Source organism: Leuresthes tenuis, unplaced genomic scaffold, assembly GCF_036924035.1.
Source record: "Leuresthes tenuis unplaced genomic scaffold, fLeuTen1.0.hap1 SCAF_3, whole genome shotgun sequence".
NCBI classification, from domain to species: Eukaryota; Metazoa; Chordata; class Actinopteri; order Atheriniformes; family Atherinopsidae; genus Leuresthes; species Leuresthes tenuis.
This window is the reverse complement of record NW_027325357.1, coordinates 7609492-7631601: the sequence shown is the minus strand read 5'-3', so window position 1 is coordinate 7631601 and position 22110 is coordinate 7609492. Positions and strand designations below refer to the sequence as shown.

Here is a 22110-nt window from a genome sequence, read left to right as displayed (position 1 = left end):
CAGATATATATTATATTGTACTAGATTCCAGTACATAGTACATTTAAATTGAAAGTTCACTGTGAATGTAAACATTCTTAATGAATTTTCATCAGAATATATGTTGCTTGATAACACACTGCTCAGAACAAATGAACAGCAACCTCTAAATCTTCTATATTTAAAAAACTGATATACAACCAATCATCATATCTTCTCACTATAGGAAGTGACATCACATGTTGACAGCGTGGTTCAGGCACGCCCCCTTGGAAATAAGGAGAGGGGAGAGGGCATGAGATAAACGGTGGTAGATTCAGAGGCAGACATTGGATTGGTATGGCTGTGTGCAGCTCAGCACTGCAACCTACATCCACGAGGCTCCTGCCTGGACATTTGGATTCTCGCTCACAAACAGTGCTGGACAGAAGAACACTGAACTGTGCTGTGTTTTTCCAGCATGTTGCAGGGCATTGGGGGATAGACAGGGAAAATTAAAGGGGGGGGGGGGGCAACATCATTACACACTAGAGCGATGCTCCGTGAGCATCTCTCTCCTTCTTTTCAGACAGTCTGGCTTTTTTGGACAGAAACCTCGGACTAATGGAGGAATGCAACGATATCACTCTTTGCTTGTCATGCTTGAATCAAAGCTTCATATATCCTTTTGTGTCAGAGCCCTCATTGTCTTTGTCTGTCACTACCGCCAGACCAACTGTGGGGTAGTGTGGCGGACACAGCTCCTTACCAAACCCCCCTCCCCCTTGTCTGTTTCCCTTAATTCTCTTTGCTCCCAGCTCGCTCATGTCTATTTACCTCTTCTAAGCTACCCTCCCCTCTGTGTTCGACTCAGTGTTTCTCAGTGCTTACTATCTCCCTCTCTTTGCTTATTCAAAGCAGGCAGGCTGCTATTTTACTTCAGCAGCTTGGTACATGATCTCTTGAAACAGTTTTTGGCGCTGCTCTGCTGTCTCAATTCCTGAGCTTTTCCAGATATCTGTTTCAATAACATCAGGATGTTCATTCAGGAGGATTGATCCCCTCCAACCCCTTCACTCATCCCTTCCCCTCCCTTGTCCCAATCTCCTGCCCTCTGACCCACACCCTCTTGTTCTTAACCTCCCCACCTTTCCCTTTTTGTCCTTAACCTAAGCCTCTTCTTCCCCAATTCATTTCACCCTCTTGACCATGTTGCCATGTGTCTGCTGGCTTCAACCTATCCTCATCTTGCTGTCCTCTGTCTCGTGGACCCGGGGGGAGAACTGCCCAGCAACCTGCCTGTGCCCAGATCCTCACACTGTGGACTGCAGCGGCCGTGGGTTGACCCGTCTACCCGATGAGATCCCCTTGGATGTCCGCAGGCTTTTGCTAGCTGACAATTGGATACCCCGCATCCCCTCGGATTTTCTGGTTCTGTACAGTGACTTGGTTTACTTGGACCTCCGGAACAACTCCCTCTCACATATAGAACCCGGGACCCTTAGCACCTCTTCCAGGCTGGTCTTCCTGGACCTGGGTAGCAACAATCTAACTGAAATCCCCAAAGGGACTTTTGGGGAGTCCCGAAGCTTGATCAAACTACGACTGGGAAACAACCCATATCTAAGCATGGTGAGTGAGGATGCTTTCCTGGGTCTCACCTCTCTGCGAGAACTTGAACTGGAGCGTAATGCATTGTCTACTCTAAAGGTGGGGGCACTTAGTCAGTTGCCCTCCCTGCGGGTGGTGAGACTAGAGGGCAACCCCTGGGTATGCAACTGCAACTTTGCCAGCCTGTTTGAATGGCTGATGGAAAACAGTCACAAGCTTCCAAATGGTAAGTGATACAATTCCAGCTATTTTCTGAGCTTGACCAAAATAAAGCCAATCTTAAGACAACATTTGGTAGTAAAATGGCTGATCCGTTGCCATAATACTTCTCTTCTCTGTTTGTGTTTTCCCAGTAGGAGGGGAAACCCCCTCCCTCTGCCTCGTTCTAATTTTGTCTCTTTTTTCTTCCACCCCTACAGCCTATAATGTGTGAGACTGAGTGTGTAACATGAGATAATACCACTTGTTTGAAAGTGACAGGCATATTTTATTTAGAAATCTTTTCTATTTCATAAGACACCGACTCATAATTCAGTGCTGCTCAATATGTTAAATTAATGAATAAATAAAATAGTACATACATTAAGAAGTATGATTTCACATTTGAGTTTGTATATAAACAGATCAATGACCTCTTTGTTGTGTCTGAGTGATCAATGGCTTCCATTAATTTAAGGTTTGCCAGTCGATAGACACAGCAACATGCCCGTGCAATGACCTTTTTTCTACACCAGTGAGACTCCAAACAGATCTTCTATTCATGTGTTTATTGCTTTATCCTTGAGGATTTTTAGGCTCACGGACTACTTCTTTGACGGTGATGTAGCCAGGAGGCTTGAGTTACATAATAGGAGGGATATTTTAGTGGTTTTGCAAAGCACTCTCTGTGTGTGAGTGCTCATTTGAGAAGCAAAATAAGACAAAGGGAGACACCATGTTCCTTAGCAACGTTCATTACATGGTGGGTAAAATCTGTTAGATCTACTGGATTTTAACCAGGGTTGCAACATATTTCCTGGATAAAACAGAGAGAAATCAAATGGTTCAGACTCTTGTTAATTTCATTCAGTTAAATAGGCTGTATAGAATATCTTAAACACTTGCAAGTTTCCATTTATTCTTGGATAACTATGTTGTAAATATACAACTATAGACTGAGCTACCACTGAATATATGAATATATTCAGCTCACAAATGCTTTACTCAGTGTGAATGATATGTAAATTACTGTTTATGTCCCCACAAAGGACACAGACAGCAGTTATCTCATGAGTCCAGTTTAGGATGCCAGAGCAAAAAAGCAAAACTAAACCCATCTGACAGTTCAGCCACACGTGACTTACAACACGTGCCGTTATCATTTTTAGATCAGAGTAGGATTTTTCAGGTATAGGTTGGATTTGACTCTTGCTTAAATTTAAATCTGAATGTATCTTCCACTATGTGTATTCAAAGAAAAAAAAGGAACACATATGGCACATTGTCACAGGAATAACGACGATACTTTTCAGGTTCTGGGTGTTCTGAAGTCACTTCTGTTAACATTTGAAAATTAAATTGAGTGTGAAATGTCGACCCATATGTACAAAGAACAGTGTTAGTCTACGTCTCTATTGCCAGTGACCTGAATAATATACCTTAAGGTGTTTGTGTGTATCTTTTATGATGGAAAAGATTATTGGCATCAGATCTTTGAAAAGGAAATTGAAAAAACACTTTTCCTTTTGGAAAAGTTTGACATTAAAACCTCTGCATTTGAGCATCACAATATGTCAACTTATTATTATGCTAAAGAATCTAGGACAATATTTTTCTCTCTGTAAGTTGAGATCAGAAACTTGCATGAGTGCAAAATGTGATCTGGCCTACATAAGTTTTTATTCAGCTGCTCCCAAAACTATATGGTTTTAAACTGCTGACCACTCACAAAAGTGAACTCCCCCTATATATTCAGGTCATGGTGTTCTGTGTGATCGATTCTGCCCTTGTTTTCCTCTCACATCTTTCATCATCCACCCCAAAAGCAGACAAGTTATGGTCTGTGTAGAAGCAATGCATATAAACTGGCAAAGCTATTGAGTTCCCCAAGTAAATGCATTAATCACAGATTCTATGTGTTGTCCACTCCAGTTTATAATGAAATGCATTAGCAGTGCTGGCAAGGCAGACACCAACAAGAAAAGGAAGCCAAAGGCCAGGCCAAGCTGCCAGCATGGCTGCCAAGTGCCCCCAGAGTATACACACACAAATTGGGTTACTAATGCCAATCTCATCTCACATGTGTCTCTTATGTCCCAATCAGTGTGAGCTTGCTTTATGGCCCCTGAGATGAGTATATCAGCTTGGACAAAACACACAAAACCACGCACAGACACACACTCAGCTATACTTATTTGTAATAGATAAATGCAGTGCCCAACTTTTTTATAACATTTGATCACATTATTTGCCAAAAGGTTTCTGGACCCGTCTGTCGAATGCTAATAATGCTGTAAGGCAGGAGGACAACGTTAAGAAAGAAGCCAACAACTTGCTCCTTTGCGCATGCTTTAAACTGCAGAAGTTACTTTATTTTTCTCACTGCACTCTGGTGTAGACAAATGGAAGACATAGTAAGTAATTACATTTCACAGCAAAATACAACAAGCATCTTATTGCTCATATTCATTATCATGACATGATAAATATACTGTTTGAAGGTGTATCAATTCCCCTCAGCAGAAGGTCATACAAAGTCTTTTATCAGTTTCTGAAATAGAAATATAACCGATGTAAATGTTTAATGTTTCGCTTATAAATCTGTCCAAGTCTCACATACTGGGAGATTTGAAATTGCAGAGCAACTTACAATGAGTCGGACTTGCAAATATGGTTGGTTCACACATGCAGGCATCTTACTGTCAGACCTAATTAACCTAATGACTGAGCTCTCAGTTGCGGAAAAATGCATTGACCTATTCTCTGGAATATTGTATTAGAGGTGGTTACACAGTAACAGATGGACACTCATTATGGAATGAGTTTGACTTGATAAGCTGTCCAAAATGTATCAACTCTGACAACTATCATCAGTATGAGTGTTTCAACACAAAAATTTATTTCTAAAGAAATAAATGATAAATTTCCATTTTTCTTGTACATTATTGTGCTTATGTTATTTTAGATGTTGCATATAGATGTATTTTTCACCTTTATTCAACAAAACCATAATGATAGTGCTTAAGTTTTATGACAGTGCAGCCTCCCTCAAAACCAAGAGCTGAACTGACAGTTCTACACAGCATACTTTAATGGTTCTGTACTGTCATTTGCAGTGTTGGAACCATTTTTATTTGACTTGTGACTGTACAGTGAACTGTTTTTTAAAACCAACCGTTGATGAGCTACAAAGCAATGTGGAGAAGGCAGTGGTGATGGGAGTGGTTAACAGGCTTCCCACAGCTGAAATACAGTACAGTAAAGAATAAGATACACTGCCTACATCTTTTAAAATGATATTGTCTTTGAGAAAACTTGGGAAAAACAACAAAAAAAAACACCATGCAACACAAACAACAAACAATGGAAAGCTTGAACTGCATATTAAAGGCATATCCAAAGCTTTCACTGTTAAGAGTGCTTTACACAAGAGCCAAATTTGATGCATTTTAATTTCCTGCACAATTGTTTCCTCTTGACCATCTGTCTGTAATTGGGTCATGCCAGCCTAGTCTCACTATGTAACCTGTATGAAGTAAGCTTTTCCACCACATCCAGTGTGCAGGATAAGTTTCAAACTATGTCAAATGTAATGCCTCCCATCAACAACTCTTCACTCCTTATAGGACGTTTGGCTACATCAGCAGTCTAGCTTTGACAACATCTTGTAGCATTGTCATCATGAATCATGTAGAAAGATGGACACTATGTCTCAGTAGGGAAAATGGTAAGGAAAACTTAGTTCTTGTACAAGTTTTTATATCTTTTATCTTTGCTTTTATCAACTGCTGCATTTTTTGCACTGTGGACTGTTATATTCCACATTAAACTGTATTTTGCTTCATCTATATTTCTTTTATCTTTAGTCTAAATCTGATCATAAAGGACCATTTCTTTGAGGGGAGACATTTACCGTTTCCCTTTAACAATATACCACAAAACAGATGAGGAGTTATGAAACCTTCCACTGGTGCTACCATCTGTGACTGGTGGAAAGCCCACCAAATGCCACTGTACAATCCGTCTCACTTTGGCATTAGCAATTTGATTTAAAGCTCTCTTCCAAAAAAGTGATCCTTCTTTCAAAAGTTGGGAATCTCCTTTAAAACCTTTGTCAGGAAAAGTTAAATAAGTACAATCTGTTTGGCTTTTTTGGAGTTTGATTTAAATCCCTCTTCCAAAATGGACAAAAAATGGTGAAGCTCAGTACTTCAACAAATAGAATGCAGTTGGAACACAGTTGGATATGTGTCTGTTTCTTGCCTTTAACACTCTGATCAGGACAAGGCAGAATAAGTATATATATTGTGAACTGAAACTTGGTGCTTTTTATAAATCAGTATTCAACTGTCGCACCTTCAAAAAATGCTTGAAATATGTACAAGCAAAATAATCAAATAGAAAATCCAACTAATCTAAAACCTGTAAATAAAACAAAGTGAACTGCATTTTTAAAAGGCCTCCCAAGATATTTACGACTTCCTCTCTACAATGCCTGCATAATGTAGCAGCGACAGAGCCCATGCTGTAAATCCTATTCCCATTTCATTTTTCACTTCTTGATTTCCCCCATGATTTTGAGTTCCCAATGCATCAGGCTTTGCTCCTTGCATTACTTTGATTACTGAATGTCAAAATGACAAATGGCAGGAAGATACTTTCATATTCCACATTTTTTAAGTTGGAAAAAAACAAAACAAACAAATTTCCTGTCACATGACTGTGTTCTGTTTCAAATCAAATTATCCCTGAGCCAATGCTAGCTCTCAGATTTATTAATAAGCTTTTACCGTGAAAATAATATAATCACACTAAATACATTTTGCATTTGTTTTCAAGGTAAAAGTTTTTGTTGTCACCAATCCGAACTATAAATGTTTCAATGGAAGGATGAGTGTAAACATGATCCACTGCTGTCCCCAGTGCTCTTGGGTTAAGGATGAACAAAGGCCATGTATAATTCAGAGTGACACAGTTCTGTGGCACATTGGCCAAGGTAATTGGAGCTGGAGCTGCCTGCAGGGGAGGGCAGGCCAATTTCTCCTGGGAGATGGGAGACTGAGGCTGAGGCCCGTTGTGGCTTTGCTATAAACACTAGTCATGACCTAAACAGTTTCCTTACAAAGTAGCGGTTCATGTGACAGCTGGGTCAAAGTCTCCATTTTCCTTCACAGGCTATCGAGTTGCTCCTTCATGACCTGTTGTCACACTGCGCAAACAGCACTGAAAATATGATGCCACTGACCAGCTCTACATGGCACACAAGTTCTGCCACACTGTTCCACACATCTCCTGCTAACTTTACCACCCATGGGTACACGATGAAAAAATATCTGTTCCATTAACGCAGACTGACAGCTTGTTTTTATCTTGGCCTAATTTGATGTGTATTTAAAGTTGGGACTTGAGACAGCTTGCGTTGGCAGGGGAGAGCTAAGTGGGAAAAGGTTTATAGAATTACAAAAAGTGATAGCATAAACCACTGCACAAACAAGCAAGAGAGGTATAATCCGACAGTGCAAGAGATAAAAGGTGAACTGCCAAAAGCATTATTTCACTGACTGTGTGCAGCATCGTGTCTGATTATTTCTCTTTCCTTGAATTTGAAGCATCAGTGATAAAGACCTGCACATTAAGCTGTTTCATCCGGCTTAAAACTGAAAAAGAGGAAACAAATGCACCAGTTAGTGCTTTTTAGACATCATCTCTTCTATTTGGGAATAGGCTAATTCAATGAGCGTGACATTTAGTTTGTATGGTGAAATATTTCTATATGCATACAATAATGTTAGCGAGTTGCCTTGCAGAAGGATTCCCCTTCTGAATGACTCACCCTCATCCCCCTGTCATACAAATGTTTGGCATTTTGTACATTCATTTGACATATTCACCACTCTCTTTCCATTCAACCCCCACCTCTGGCTTCATCTTGCATGACTCTCAGTTTTCATTCATATTTTGTTTTCTCATAACTGAATAATTCTTCAGTCTCTGCAATTCTGCCAAACTGATACTATTTACTTCCTTTGAGTATTTGATGAAGATGGCATATTCAGCTGGCTTAATAATGTAAAGAGTGGACATTTATGTGAATCCTTTACTACTGTTGGACAACTTAAGTGCATGGGTGCCAGGACACTAGTGTTTAAGAGCACATAAATGCTAACTTCTGCATGAGCCTGTAGATATACGGCTATGTTGAAGCTATTGGTGCAGAGATCAATCTGGATAGACAGTGTGGTGTTGAGGGAGGAACGAGTATCAAGCCTCCGATATCAGTCTGCCACAGCAAGGTAGATCAATCACAGCTGAGACAGGAGATAGCCTGTCCCGTAGACTGGCTGTAATCCTAAATCTAATCCATCAACTGTACGCGCCGGGACTGGAACATATCTGTGTGGGCACACATCCTTGATAGTGTAGGGGTGTGATATGTGTTACATTGCTGGACAATAGCCTACTAGGGATTTTGTGACTATAGAGGAGCTTGAGGTAATTTATGAACTGTGGAAATTGCAGTGCATCAGTGAATCCACTTACAAGGCTAACATTCAGTACATTTACATGCACAATTAAGTCACTGGGCAATTCAACTGAACAACTGTCTTTGTGCCGGGATACAAGCATGGCAGGCAATCAATTTATTGACCAAAGTATGTCCATCTCCACCACAATAGGTGGCAATATGCCTCATTTCAGGCAAATTACTGAAGAGGGGCAACTCAGTTAGTTATGAATGGGCTCTTTTCCAGCTCACAGATTATTTCAAAGACAAAAACAATTAACTAACACTTTAGTTGCTAGTAAATTGGTGCCATGCTAAGTGGTGTGATGGACAGCTTTAGAAAGGAGATGCACATTGTCTGTTGTGATTCTTCTGTTGCTTCCAGCTTTTTTTTCTTTCATGCAGTGGGTTTTTTCTTTACTTCCCATTCCAAATAGACATTGGCATGAAGGAGTAATTTGACTTCCAGTCCCATTATCTAGGTGTGTTAGCTCGACTTGAAGAAATTGAGGTAAAAATTATTTCAGCCAGATAAACATGTTCACATATATCAATAATTAAAAAATTTTTAAAGTCATGTAAATATTCAGACTGATTCCTTGTTCCTTTTCTAAGATTAGGCTGAAATACTGATTATACTACAAGTAACATTATTATCATTAACATTATACTACACATTACTGCACATTAAAAATCATTCACATTAGAGAAGGAGTAACAATTAATTAGGATTCACTGTATTTGTTTAAGGTTTTGGACAATAGATGTCTGTTTAAGACTAAGGTGACCAGAATTCTGAAATGAAAATCGGGGACATTTTCAATGCGTTGTTGAAAAATCATTAAATATTATCATTATGAAATAAAAAAATTTAAATATTTTACTATGTAATATATGTACTTAAATATGTACTTTTTCATGTATTTTAACAAGCTTTTATTACACAAAAAGTTGCAATCAAACAAATGGATGACATCACAAACCATCCATCCACTGAGGAAGACAAAAATATCAATATAAGTTAAGATGGATTTTTTTGGTCAGACGTTTGCACTGATATTTATGACACAAAAGGTGGCAATCAAAAAATATGGAAAACATTAGAGTTATCTCCTCATTCATCCACTTCCACATCAGGAGCCTGGGTAGAAAAAGAGCAGAGGAGAACATGAGAAAAACGTAATCTCATGCCAATGTTAACGTTACAGCTTCAGTAATGACAGATATGAAAACAGTATCATAATGTTAACGTTCACTGACTTTTATAACGCTAGGTTACACGACATCTTCTCTGGCGATGCGTTAAATGGCTACCGTAATAACTGGTGTTTGAGTCTACGCACATTTCCCCACATTCAGCGTCAAAATCAGGGACATGTCACTCAAAACAGGGACTGTCCCCGGAAATCAGGGACATCTGGTCACCTTATTTAAGAGAGAACGCATCACAGCCTTATGAAAATATAAGATCAGTCTTCATTTTCATCATTTATCTTTCCTTTTAAAGTCCAGTGCTAATTTAGACCAAAATATTTATCTTCAAGGACAGTTAACTATTGAACTAATTTCCTACAGACAACAAGCACATTGATAAGAAGGAGTGAATCGTGGTTATGATGCTAAAACAACTTATGGAAAATCGTTAATGACATAGCGTTTCAGGAGAGAAGTTGATGTATTGTATTTTGAATGGGAGTCTGTTTTGTATTGGTATCGTTTTCCTTACCGAATCAAGCCTAGGGTATAATGATATGCCAGAGGTGTTGATAACGTGAGACAGACGATCTCAAACATGGATTGTCAATCAATTATATATCTCTTCTGGCCTGGGAAAGCTTTGGGATCCTCCAGGAGCAGCTGGAGAAAGTAGCTGGGGAGAAGAATGAGTTTCCCTGCTGGTGCTGTTGCTTCCATGACCCGACCTTGGATAAGCTGAAGATATTGGATGGATGAAATATAAAACAAACCAATAAGTAACATCAACATCAAGTACAAGCTTTACCCTTGGTACATTTTTAATCAGTCCGTTTTAGATCAGCAGTCTGCTCAGCTGAGATTATATATCTCTTAAAAAATGCATATCAGGGAAAGTCTAAAAAGGACTTTATACTTTATAAAGGACTGTCTATACTTTTAGTTTTTCCAGAGGCCCTCTAACACATGCCTAGGGAAAAAACAAATATAATGAAATGCCTGCTTGCAAAGCTTGTGAGTTGGCCACTGCAAGCTACAGTGGTCTAATCAGTCTCTTTTGCATATGTTTGTTCGGCGAAGATTTTATGTCTCCCCTCAAAGATGCATGTCAGAAGAAGGGTTTATGGTTCCCAAGCCTTGCCTTCCTAAGAGACCCTTTCTAAATATGCTACCTAAATGTATTATTTTTTTTTATCCCTTTCTCCGTTTTCAAAAAGTGTTGATCAAGAGCTAGCAAAGTGCTAACTAATACATATATTTATTTTTTGATGATTCCATCATTTTTCCTTAGATTCAGTTATTTAATGTACTACTTCCTCGAAAAAAAAAATAAAAATCTAGAATTTTTTATAGGTACGTTAAAAAAAAACAAAAAAATTCAAAATGTTCAGCTACTAAAAGAATAAAAATCCTCCGTGTTTGGGAATCTTATAATTTTGATGTCAAAAACAGATATCAATCTCACATATTCAGCAAGTAAATCTAAGTTTTCAGATGCTATAAGTGTGAGAGAGAGTGATGGCATTCAAATTTCCACAAGTGGGACTGATAATGCATAGTATTTGACTGCAATTCAGGTTATTGTCCTTCATCGAACATTATGAGTAATGAACCCAGAGTAGAAATGTTATGTTAACAATAGAATCATTTTTGAAACTCAGTTTCTCTCTAAAAGTCTCTCATGTAAGATGTCATCATATCTAGTTGTATAAATAGAAATCAGCTGAAAACCTCCCAACTACGCATAAACTACGGAGGCCGCAAATTAACACAACTGGCCCGCTCTAGAGTCAATATTTGGTTTGTCCTATCTGAGCTACTGTAGTAAAATGATTGTACAACATGCATACGTTATCATTTTTATCTATCCTGGTTCAAACTGAGGCAGTTTGATGGTATCAGAATGACAAGCACAATAAAACCTCTAGCTAACAAATTAGTCCAGGTTCATGGGACAGGTCTCTGGTTAAAATCCAAAAAACATGCTCAATATGCTAATAGCGAGCAGCGTTTGTAGCAGCTCTTAGCAACCGAGTATGGTAGTGCTCTATGTTTTAGTAAAATGGAAGGAGTAGCATCAGCATTGTAGTTACAAAGGATAAATGGAAATTTTTACTCACATGTCATAGTGTATATAGCCAGCTAAGCCTGGATTTTTTCAGTTGTAAGAATCCACTGTACAATATAGTGTTTGTTGTTCAGCAGAGGATAGACAAAGCATAACATACCTTGTGAAATAAATTAGCATAAAGCTGGCATAGAGTAGATGTTTGTTTAAGCAGAGCCTAGTCAACATTCAGGCTATCTCTACAGACTCTAAAGAAAGTTTTCAATTTCCTGGAGTACTGATCTGAGGTTACATTCACGAAAAGTCTGTAAATCCTCTGTCAGGGACAGCCTGTACCTTTGTGAAACATCACTACAGTGTTTGCTCCAGAAAGTGGAGCAAAGTTTTCACTAAATACTACAATTGTTGAAATGAGTGATTGTATTGCAGCTTAGTGGAGCAAAGCTTCATCTAATAAGTCAATTATCAAATTGAAATCCACAAAACTGAAAGTATGTCATAGCTAAAATATTTATATAAACGCCATCTAATTACAGACACATTTTCATGATCTCCAGGTATTGTACACATTGTAATACAGCCTGTTCTCATGGCAAAACATCAGTGCTACTGTTGAAACAAAGAAACATATTTAAATAAAATGCCTGGTACTTTTTTGTGTTTAGGGGGCGGGATGGGCCACATATGTCCAACCGTACTCCAACAACCCCTTTACATGCACCGGTTCTTTGATTCTCAGGAGCCGGATTATGGTCTCTATCTACACTGTGATGGCAGCAATGTTCACCATCTAAGATACACACTTCAGTATGATTCTATCAATGAAAAGGACTAACAGACAGTTTGGATATGAAATTTGAATGTTGGGACAATACAATTCAAAAACAAATGATTTCACTGTTGTTACATTTTGTGCCCTTGATCTCCATCATTAATAATAATAAAAATCTATATTAAACATAAGACATTTTAGTGACTTTACTTCTGTAATTGCAATCAACCTTTTATTTTATTCTGATTCACCAGTTTTATAAGCATAAGCATGATAGGTTGCAGGGGCCATTTGTCAGTGTCAGCTGGTGATAGGGGTAGGAATTGTTAAGAATTTAGCAATTCCGGTTCCATTATTGATATCGCTTATCGATTCAATTATCTTATCGATTCTCATCCAGTTATATATATATATAGTACAAATATGGTACAAATGGCTTTGGCTGTAGTAACATTTTAATTTCAACTAGGCATCAACATTTTGCACTCAACTTCAACTAAATCAAAGCTGCCTTAAGCTGAAAAACAGGAACTTTTTCAAATGAACATTGTGACATAAAACACAATCGCAATGATTAACTTTTGCACATTATCAGTTTTTGTGCAAAAAAATGAGCATGTTTGCCTTTTCAGGAAGGATACGGATCTTTCAGGACTTAAGGTGTCTCAGTGACGTTCATCTATTTTCGCCTCTGTCACTTAACTTTTCCCTGCCTTGATGAAAGGGGCAGCTACAGGTATGCGGGAGCTTGTCTCTGAGCCTGCCTCGCTCTTGCAGTCCTCTTCAACTTAATGATGAATCAGACAGAGTATGTTGCTAACGTTATTACAATCAACAGGACCTTGAAGTTTACGTTACCTGGGACATTTGAGACGGAAGACGATTTGCCACTCGCTCCCCCGCGAGAGTTGCCGCCATCGCTTAGCAGTGTGTCAAAGACTTTACATTCGTGCAAAGTAATTGCATGCTGTGTGGTCAAATGTTTCAGCACGTTGAAGGTATTTCCCCCCGTTGATGTGATCAAAGCTCTGCATGTTTTGCAACTGGCACTAGTATTGTCCTTTTTGGTTAAATATAACCAAACTTTAGAGCGTTTCTGCTTCGACGCCATCTTGGAAACATTCTGAGCCAAAATACGAGGCGTGCACATGACGTCATCGCGCAAATGTGTCAGACGTTAGCAGAACCTCTGAAAGGGATTGTAGTCAGGTGGAATAACGATTCCACTCGATTCCCATCCCTAGCTGGTAATGTTATAGGATTAAATTGAGTCTTGCAAACAAATGTTTTTGTTACTGCATTCAAGTACATGTCAAGAAGGTGGTTGCAAAGAAATTATTAAAAGACACACAAAATCTCACTTTATTTATAAGGTTTTGATCATATGGACCTTCACGGAGGAGAAGGTTTAAAGCGTTGGCAGATAATGTGCAAAAAAATAATACCATTTACTTGTACAGTTGTTTATATTTTAAATTTAAAAAAATGTGTATTCATCATGATTTAAATCCTAACCGTGCTTGTTTTTCTGTGCTGTAATTCTAGGTATGTTGTAGCTTGTGTTCTCTACTAACTGAATGTTAGACGAGATGTGAGAATCTATTTTGTATTAGGGGATTAGTGACACCAACTTTTATCAACCTCTTAAAGAGTTCAGTTACAAACCTAATTAATACTGTAGCAAGTCAATGACAGAACCATGGAAACCAATTCCATGCCATCACAAATTTCCACTATTTCCTTTTTCCATGTTTACTTAGAACATTTAAAGGTTGTTTTTTATACATTTACAAAGTTCTATATATTAAGGAAGCATAGTTCCTTGTTTAAGTTTTGCAGTTCTTTTTGCTTTGTTACTAACCTTTCTCACATACTTATTTACACATTTAAATATACAATGTCAGCCACTGTAAAGCAAGAAAAAAATGTGATTTCAGTTAATATGAATGAATCTAACTGCAAGCAATCATTAGAGGAGCTATTCCACCTGTTGTCACAAGAAAGCATGCTCCAAATTTAGCTGATCGCTGAGCAAAGACCCATGTACTGCCAAGTGTATCAATTTTCATGTACAGCAACAGTGGAAACTAACCACCCACATTGCAAGCTTCTTCTCTACCTACATATGTCTAGTGTTCATACAGTACAATACACTGCCAATACACTTGCTGCAGAGAAATGTGTTTTCTGTGTTGGAGTATGACAATTATGAGGCGATTTAAATGTCTATTAAGCACTCATATCTAATTAAACTCAAAGGTCAATGAAGTTTCCGGTGCAATCATTGAAACTGAACGCTAGATTTTCAGTGGCAGCGTATTCTCAGACAAAAACATGCTATAACTGACCTTAGTGGTCCACTCACTGATATCATTTAACATAGAATGGAAAAGAGGACTCAGCTGAGGACTTGTACCTTGAAATCCAATAACCTCTGATTACATATTGTTTATGAACCATGACTATGTGGAAATAACAGACACACAGAGAGCAGCACTTGTAGATTTGTCATACCTTCATCTGGAGATGAGTTTTGTTAAGGTGTCTGTTGAGACTATACAGCAGTCATGCTGTGTTTAATGATGCTTGGATTGTTATAGACTGCAATGTGAAACTAGCAGGACAGATGAAAATCATTTGAGTGCAGTTCTTTTTAACATCCAAATAATTTACAAGCATTACCCAATAATTTGACTTGATATGAGCGATACAAAGAGAGGGGCGTTCAGGGATACTTACACTGCATCTAAATATATAGAGATGAAAATTTAAACTTCCTTTATAGAATAGAACTACACAGCTCTCTCTACACAGTTTTTCACTGTATTCTAAGAGTGTATACCCACAGTCATGTTGTGGGTGGATGCACAGTAAACACAATGCAACTTTAACTCATAAGAGAGGACTTTTGTTCAACCTTACAGTTATTAAGTCAGCTCCCTGTCTTATGAAGAAGTGCACCACCCTGTAGGATAGAGATCTGTTTTAACTGTTTGAATTAAAGTATCCTGCATAAAAACGAGAGCTACAACTAAATTTTTTTTCAATCTTGTGGCTCCTTGGGTTATGAGTCTCAGGCAAATATGTATCACCTTTAATTAAAACCATTTGGGAATAGAATTAATGATAGTTTTTTTCTTGCAACTGAAACACTGCAGCATCAATGTTTCCTTGTTCTTGTATATGATGTTTCTGAAAGACTGCCATGTGAATACTGTTGTCTAGAAATGCATAGGTTTGATATCATTTTGTAATACCAGTTCCCGTTTCTATTCAGGAGTGGAAGGCATGGAGTGTTCGCTCCCTATGGATGGCAGAAGGGTTTCCCTGACCCAGCTCTCAAAGGACAGCTTTCGTGAATGTCAGGCCATCCTGACTCTAACAGACCTGCTCATCATCATTTTTTCTGGTATCTCTGTGTCTGTGGTGGCCATCATGACCAGCTTCTTCCTGGCTTCAACTGTTCATTGCTTCCAGCGCTGGAGTAAAGGCACCAAAGGGGATGAGGAGGAGAGTGAGGAGTGAAAAGGATTTGCTTTTTATTACCTCTTTGGTCCTGGTATGTTATTTGAGGACACTGAAGACATCATGCACCTCCTGCTGATTCCAACCTGGTGAATAACGAGGACTGTTGAGTGGTATGGTTGCAGTTTGCACATGGACAACTAATATAGGGTAATAAAAGACATTCTTAAAGAATGAGAACCACTAAAGGTCTGTGGTTGTGCTGCTCAACAAATAAATTGATATTATCAAGATCATATTTTTGTCTGTGAAAGCCTCTTGTCCTTGACTTAAAGGTCTTACGTCTTAGCTCGATGTCAGGAGGCATACAGAAACACACAGAGGCTAAAACAGAAGAGAATTAGATTAAATAAAAGAAGTGTTGCTGCAGTGCTGTCATGATATAGTCTTAGAAAAACCAAAAACCTAACATTTAGTCATTCTGGACATTCAGCTCTGGATTCTGAAACCATGTTAAGTGACATTTTTGATTACTTTTGATTGGGGCTTGATTTAAGTAGGGATATACTCTATTTACTGATGATCCCACACAATAAAAAGGATGCCAAGCAGTGATCTTGACCACTGACCTCAGTAATTAACTGCCTGTTACATGATATGCTGGCATATCCTTACCATTTACAGTGTCCCTTTTGGATAGACTATCATTAAACGGTTGTTCACAGCCACCGATTCTTCTGTATGCAGAATTAAATAGTGGCAGAAAGCTGAATGAAAAGGGTTTAGCAGGCAGGAACAGACCCCTGTTGGTCTACAGACACTTTAAACAGAACTTTCATTATATAATCACAAATTCATGTAAAAAAGAAAACAGCGTATAGTCAAATATAGAAAACATAAGGATACACTATGTGTTCCTTTGGATGATAACTGTGAATTGTGTAGAAAGAAAAATGACAAAGTATAATATAAAAAATAATGGCAAATACTGTATCAAATTAGAATTTATGTAGACTTATTGTGTCAAATAACGCACTTTAAATGGTGAACCTAATTTTGGCAGGGCCCTAATTACATCATGTCGGCTGATATTGTCTTCATTAGCCAAATATTAGGTGTTGGTAGAAAAGAGATTGCATATATGGACTGTGTTGTTGATGACGTGCTACTTAGCAAGGTAGAGATAGCTCCAGAATAGAAGCCAAATTGCACTTTGTATAAACACATTGTACTCAAACTGTTATAGTCTCCAAAGATTTACATTTTCTTTCCTGTCTGTCTGTGATTGAACCAGCAGTTGTACTTGGCTATTTACATGGCCATCTTTAACCTTGTTTTTTTAACAGGAAGGCCACCTCAGAAGTAATACTTGTTTAATGTGCAACAGTGGAAAGCAAGAGGTTAGTTTTTGACGAATACATTAACGTCTCTTGTTGTCTTTAAGGTACTCATCAGCCTTTTGCTCTTTTATGAAAGATCGTAGTAAAGCTGTTGATTTGATGTCCTGAAAAAGTCTTTAGTTAAAATTGTATCAGCTGCTTCTGCATTCAGAGTGGTAGTGCAATACGCTCTAAATTCAATAAAGCAGAGCCCTAAATGTTTTTGATGTCTGTTTGTTATTTGTATTCTGTATATTTCAATCCTCAGTGATTAGGATTTGGAATGCACAAAAGCTAAGGTATATTGTTTTGCTTCTCATATGTTTGTAAGGCATGAATAATTCAGCAGAACTGAGATGTAGCAGAAAGAATGTCAAGCTTCTAAATGCAAACAAGCAGTGAATACAAAAAGAGCCATGAGCAAATTTTGTCATCATTTCTGCGTGATTAATATGAGATACAAGAAAGGGAAAACAACATTTTCTGTCCCTTTAGAACAAGTTACAACCCTAAACGTGCGGGTTTGAAGCACATTTAGCAGAAATGACAGACAAAAAATATAAATGTGGCCTTATTTATTGTTATTTTTTCCATTTGTATAGGCATCAATAAAAGAACAAAGATGTGTCACAACATACTGTATGTTGATACCAGGTTGTATTGTCGAAGTATGTTTTCATTCATGTGTGATATCATTTGCTGTGTTGAAAATAACAAATCCATAGAAACAGTGTAATATTTGAACTATACGGATGTTGTGTATTTGCTAGAATATGATACACATTGAATATATATACCAATTGGAAATTATATTTAAGCCGACTTTCACTAAACCCCCCTCCTGAACTGGTAGCAGCCTTGTCAACCTTTGAGTTCCTCCATATGATGAAACAGTTTGCAGGCTCCTAGAAATAAGCAAGAGCAAATATCTCAAAGCTTGAAAGATGGTGTCTTTTTGATTAAAGCCCAAAACATTTGTAAAGGTGGAAAGAGTTGGAAAAATGGCATATATTACCTCATTATTTTTATTACAGGTTCGAACCTGATGAGGACCATCAGAATTTTGAGCAGCTTTCACTGCTCAGTCAAACTAAAATGAATAACATAACCAAGACTGAAACGTGAAGTAGGCACTAAATGAAAGTAGCTGTAACTTTCTGCTAATAGAAATGAGTTGTACACTTTTTCAAAATTAAGCAACATATTGTTGTTGTTTTTTTTTTTTACAATCCCTAACTGATTGGCTTTTACAGGTAATCAAACACAAAAAATAAATGGTGACGGAAGACATTTTCTTCGGTTTACAACGGAAAATGATCTGCATTAATTTAGCTCCTTTGTTCTACAAAGGGCTATTCACTGCATACATGCACTTATACAGCACTTTTTATGCACTCTGTGGATGCAGAGCCTTTCCACTTTTCAAGGCTCTGGAAAGGCTAGGGATAACAACTTGTGAAATTGATCCTTTTCTCTTATCTCTATTGATTTAAACAGTTAGACATGCTGAACAGTAAATCATCACATAAATCTTATCACATGCTCATATGTGTTGTTCTACACTGAGCACCTAAACAACCAAAACTTTAGGTAAGACTAAGCAAAAAGTAACTTTCAATTTTCAGTTTTAATGTTAATACATTTCTGTGATATTGCGGCTGATTATACCCATTTACAAGTGCTGCTACTTTAAAAATATGTTGTAATAACAATAATTTATCTTTGAGGACAGTAACATTATGTTTTTTAGTTTAAAAAAAAGAAAAAAAGTCAAAAGCAGAATGAAAATGTCAGCACAGTATCAGGATGGGGCTTAGTGAAACCGTCAATATTAAAATCACTCCAATTACAGTCCTACAGGGAAATGCTTTTGAATTCCATATCTGGAATTCGGCTATTTCTATTTCCAACAATTCAGTCACAATAATATAAAACATAATAAATGGCATCTTTATCATGTTGCCAGAGCAAAAGTTACCTCGGTTTTGAGTTCACCTAAATGTAGAGATGGAGAAGGGATATTTAGGAACTCAGAAAAAAACAATAGGAGTTTCAAACATGTCAGTTCTTAATATCCCCGAGCATCAAAAGTGATTTAATTTGGTTGAGTGTTTTCCCAACACTTTCAACAGAGAATAAACTGCTTTCATCATAATCAAATGTCAAGTAATAGACAGAGTTTTTATACATATCAATATTATTTGCAACTACTGTGTAGTTACTGTATATTAACTAATTATTATGTTAGCTTAGTTGTTAGGTTGAAGAACATTAGCATGACTGTTTCCTTTCCCTTAATCATTTTATTTAGAAATAATTAGCGCATGCACTGTTAAGTTACCTATGGCTTGAATTTTAAATTCCTGTCTATTTTTCTATCAATATCTTTCAGAATTGAGCATTTATTTACACTTTCAGAACACAATATAATTTTCTGACACTTCACAGCCTGGTAGGCAGGGATAGTGGTGGCTGCTTTCACAGAGTTTGTCCTAATGTTGCTTAAAATACCAAAATCCGTGTCATGTTTTGTCAGATAATTGTCAGAATGGCTCAAACTTAAAATAAGTGACGGAAGAGAGTATGATTATGCTGCTGTCGCTAAATGCATTTCAAATGTTAAATGGATACTGTCAAACAGACTGTATGTGTAGCTGTATATTGATGTTTGGTTAAAAAGAAATGTTAATAAAATTCTTTTTTCTGTTCTCTGGGTTGTATTTGCTACTTATATGATATGACATCAGGTATATTTTGTGTATGATTAAAAAAAAAAAGATTTAAGGACATGTTCTTTACTGAGCTGTATTCTCTTGGGATTCCAAGGATTCAACAAAAATGTCTTAAGGGTGAAGATCAGTAAGTTTATTTTAATTAGGTTCCTTGAACAGCTGTCTGTTATTCTTATTAGATGAATATCACTGATAAAAATGCTGACAACTGCTTGAAAATATTTCTGAATCTCTGGCTTTTATTTCCTTGGGTTGACAGATTTTATCTTGTCACAGCAGCAAATAAATAAGACTCATCTGTAAACACCACACAGTGTTATTTCACACAGCAGTGTCATCACACTGCAAGTATGCAAATGGATAAACTATTTTTGGACAGGGTGTTAGCAAAATTAGACTCTTGGAAAAAAAATCAAATACCATCCACCTGCATAACAAGTATTCAGCCTGTTCACGGATAATCTCTGTAATTCAGTGCACTGACTAAAGTGCAGTATAACAAGATGAGGTCAGAAAGAAATGAATTGATCTTTATTTTCTCTTTTGCAGCTAGTTACCAACATGTACCACTACACATGTGTTACTTCCCCAGATGACAGATTTTTGTGGGATTTTTTTCATCCCTCATTGTGATTATTCATTTTCCCCAATTTTCCTCTCATGTGTCTTTTTCATTTCATATTGTGAGAATATCTAAAGCTGCATAACATGATGTACAGAAAGCATAGGACAACTACAAACCCTCTCCCTTGGGAGATTAAATGTTGAAAGCAAAATGATGGTACACTGCAGAGTAGGATCATTTATAGTAATTCCAAATAGGAATTACAACATCGGATGGGGATTAGCATGCACGAAATACATGAGCATACTATGTTCATGCACCACTGAAGAGAGGTCTGTCAGGGTGCTGGTCGTGATGAGGATTCTCCTGCAACCATTTACCTCATTTGGTTGTCATGGCTACACTGCCGGAGGCCCGATCTCTGAGACACCGAGGCGGGAACAGGGAGAGGGAGTGATACTGGAAAGCATGGCTCTGCAGTGTGGCTGCCTTGCCTCCCTTTCCACACATCAACTAACTGGACCTGGCAGTTAGATAAAAACTATATACATACACATTCTCTGCACTGTGGTCTTGCCAAGCAATCGTTGACTGTCACAGCCGCCCTTCCCCTTTGAGCTGTCTGCAAAAGTAACTGCAATAGATAGAAAAAAGAAAGGAAAAAAAATATCATATCCACAACACCACCGGTGGTTCATGCAAAAAGGGAAGGACCATTAATCAAGTATAAGAAAATGTTTGCTGTTATCCCAAACAGTCTAAAAAACAAAGGCTAACAACAAAATGGCTTTCAGTACAAATAAAGTCACTATAATGGGACAACAAAAACGGTTCTAAAATTAGTCATAAACTACATATAGACATTGACATTGTATTTTCTATATCAGGCACTGAGCAATGATCATGCCATAGAAAAAAAGCTGTGAGTGAGATGGGTGAACTGTGTTTTATGAAAGCAGTTTTTTTGTGTCTTGTTTCTGTCTTGTACACACCTACAAAGACAGGAAGTGAGTAGGACAGGGAGGAAAGTAAGCCAACCCTTAGAGAGGATGCTTGGAATTAATAATGACCTGATGACTAACTGTGGGTTAGGGTTTGGGGAGACATGGGCAGCAGAGGGGTCAGGTTGCAAGGTTCAAAAGGGGCCACAGCTAATACCTGTCTATGTGTTAAAGTAACAAGATGGTTACAGAGCTTAGAGAAATGGGAATGGAGATGGTTGGCATGATTAAGGACCTGTGATATCAGTTTCCTTTCTTTTGAGACAGTAAGCACACACATATACTTATATATATCTATATATATATATATATATATATATATATATATATATATATATATATATATATATATATAAATGTATACACACATTGTTCTTGTCCCAAAATGCAGCTCTGTCATGATTCAGTTTTGTTTTGCAATTTATTAGCGGTCACCGTCTAATATTAAAGGAGGATTTGAAACATTTTGCTAAGTCCACGACTCACAAGATAAATACTATAAGACTGGTCTAAATTGGAGCGGCAGATGCAGAAATATTTGTAATCCCCTCATGACATCATCAGTGCTATTTGTTTCAAACTTTAGACAGCTCCCTCCAGAGAAAAAGAATATATTACACAACAGCATGAATTCACTGGCTGAGTACTACTCCTCTTAATGA

At 37.6% G+C, this 22110-nt stretch overlaps 1 protein-coding gene across 1 annotated transcript; it reads left to right on the top strand.

The window, feature by feature from the left end:
- The first annotated feature begins 286 nt into the window (after positions 1 to 286).
- LOC140303033 (leucine-rich repeat-containing protein 38) lies at positions 287 to 19811 on the top strand. Its single transcript, XM_072381610.1, has 2 exons — positions 287 to 1795; positions 15584 to 19811. Exons 1-2 carry the CDS (start codon positions 1168 to 1170, stop codon positions 15829 to 15831), a joined length of 876 nt encoding a protein of 291 aa, XP_072237711.1. The 5' UTR covers positions 287 to 1167; the 3' UTR covers positions 15832 to 19811.
- The last annotated feature ends 2299 nt before the right edge of the window (positions 19812 to 22110 follow it).

Excerpts from the sequence above, each read along its gene's own strand:
- LOC140303033 (XM_072381610.1), top strand. The coding sequence starts at position 1,168 with ATGTTGCCATGTGTCTGCTGGCTTCAACCTATCCTCATCTTGCTGTCC. Across the intron at positions 1,796-15,583 it reads CAGTCACAAGCTTCCAAATG|GAGTGGAAGGCATGGAGTGT; the intron begins GTAAGTGATACA and ends GTTTCTATTCAG.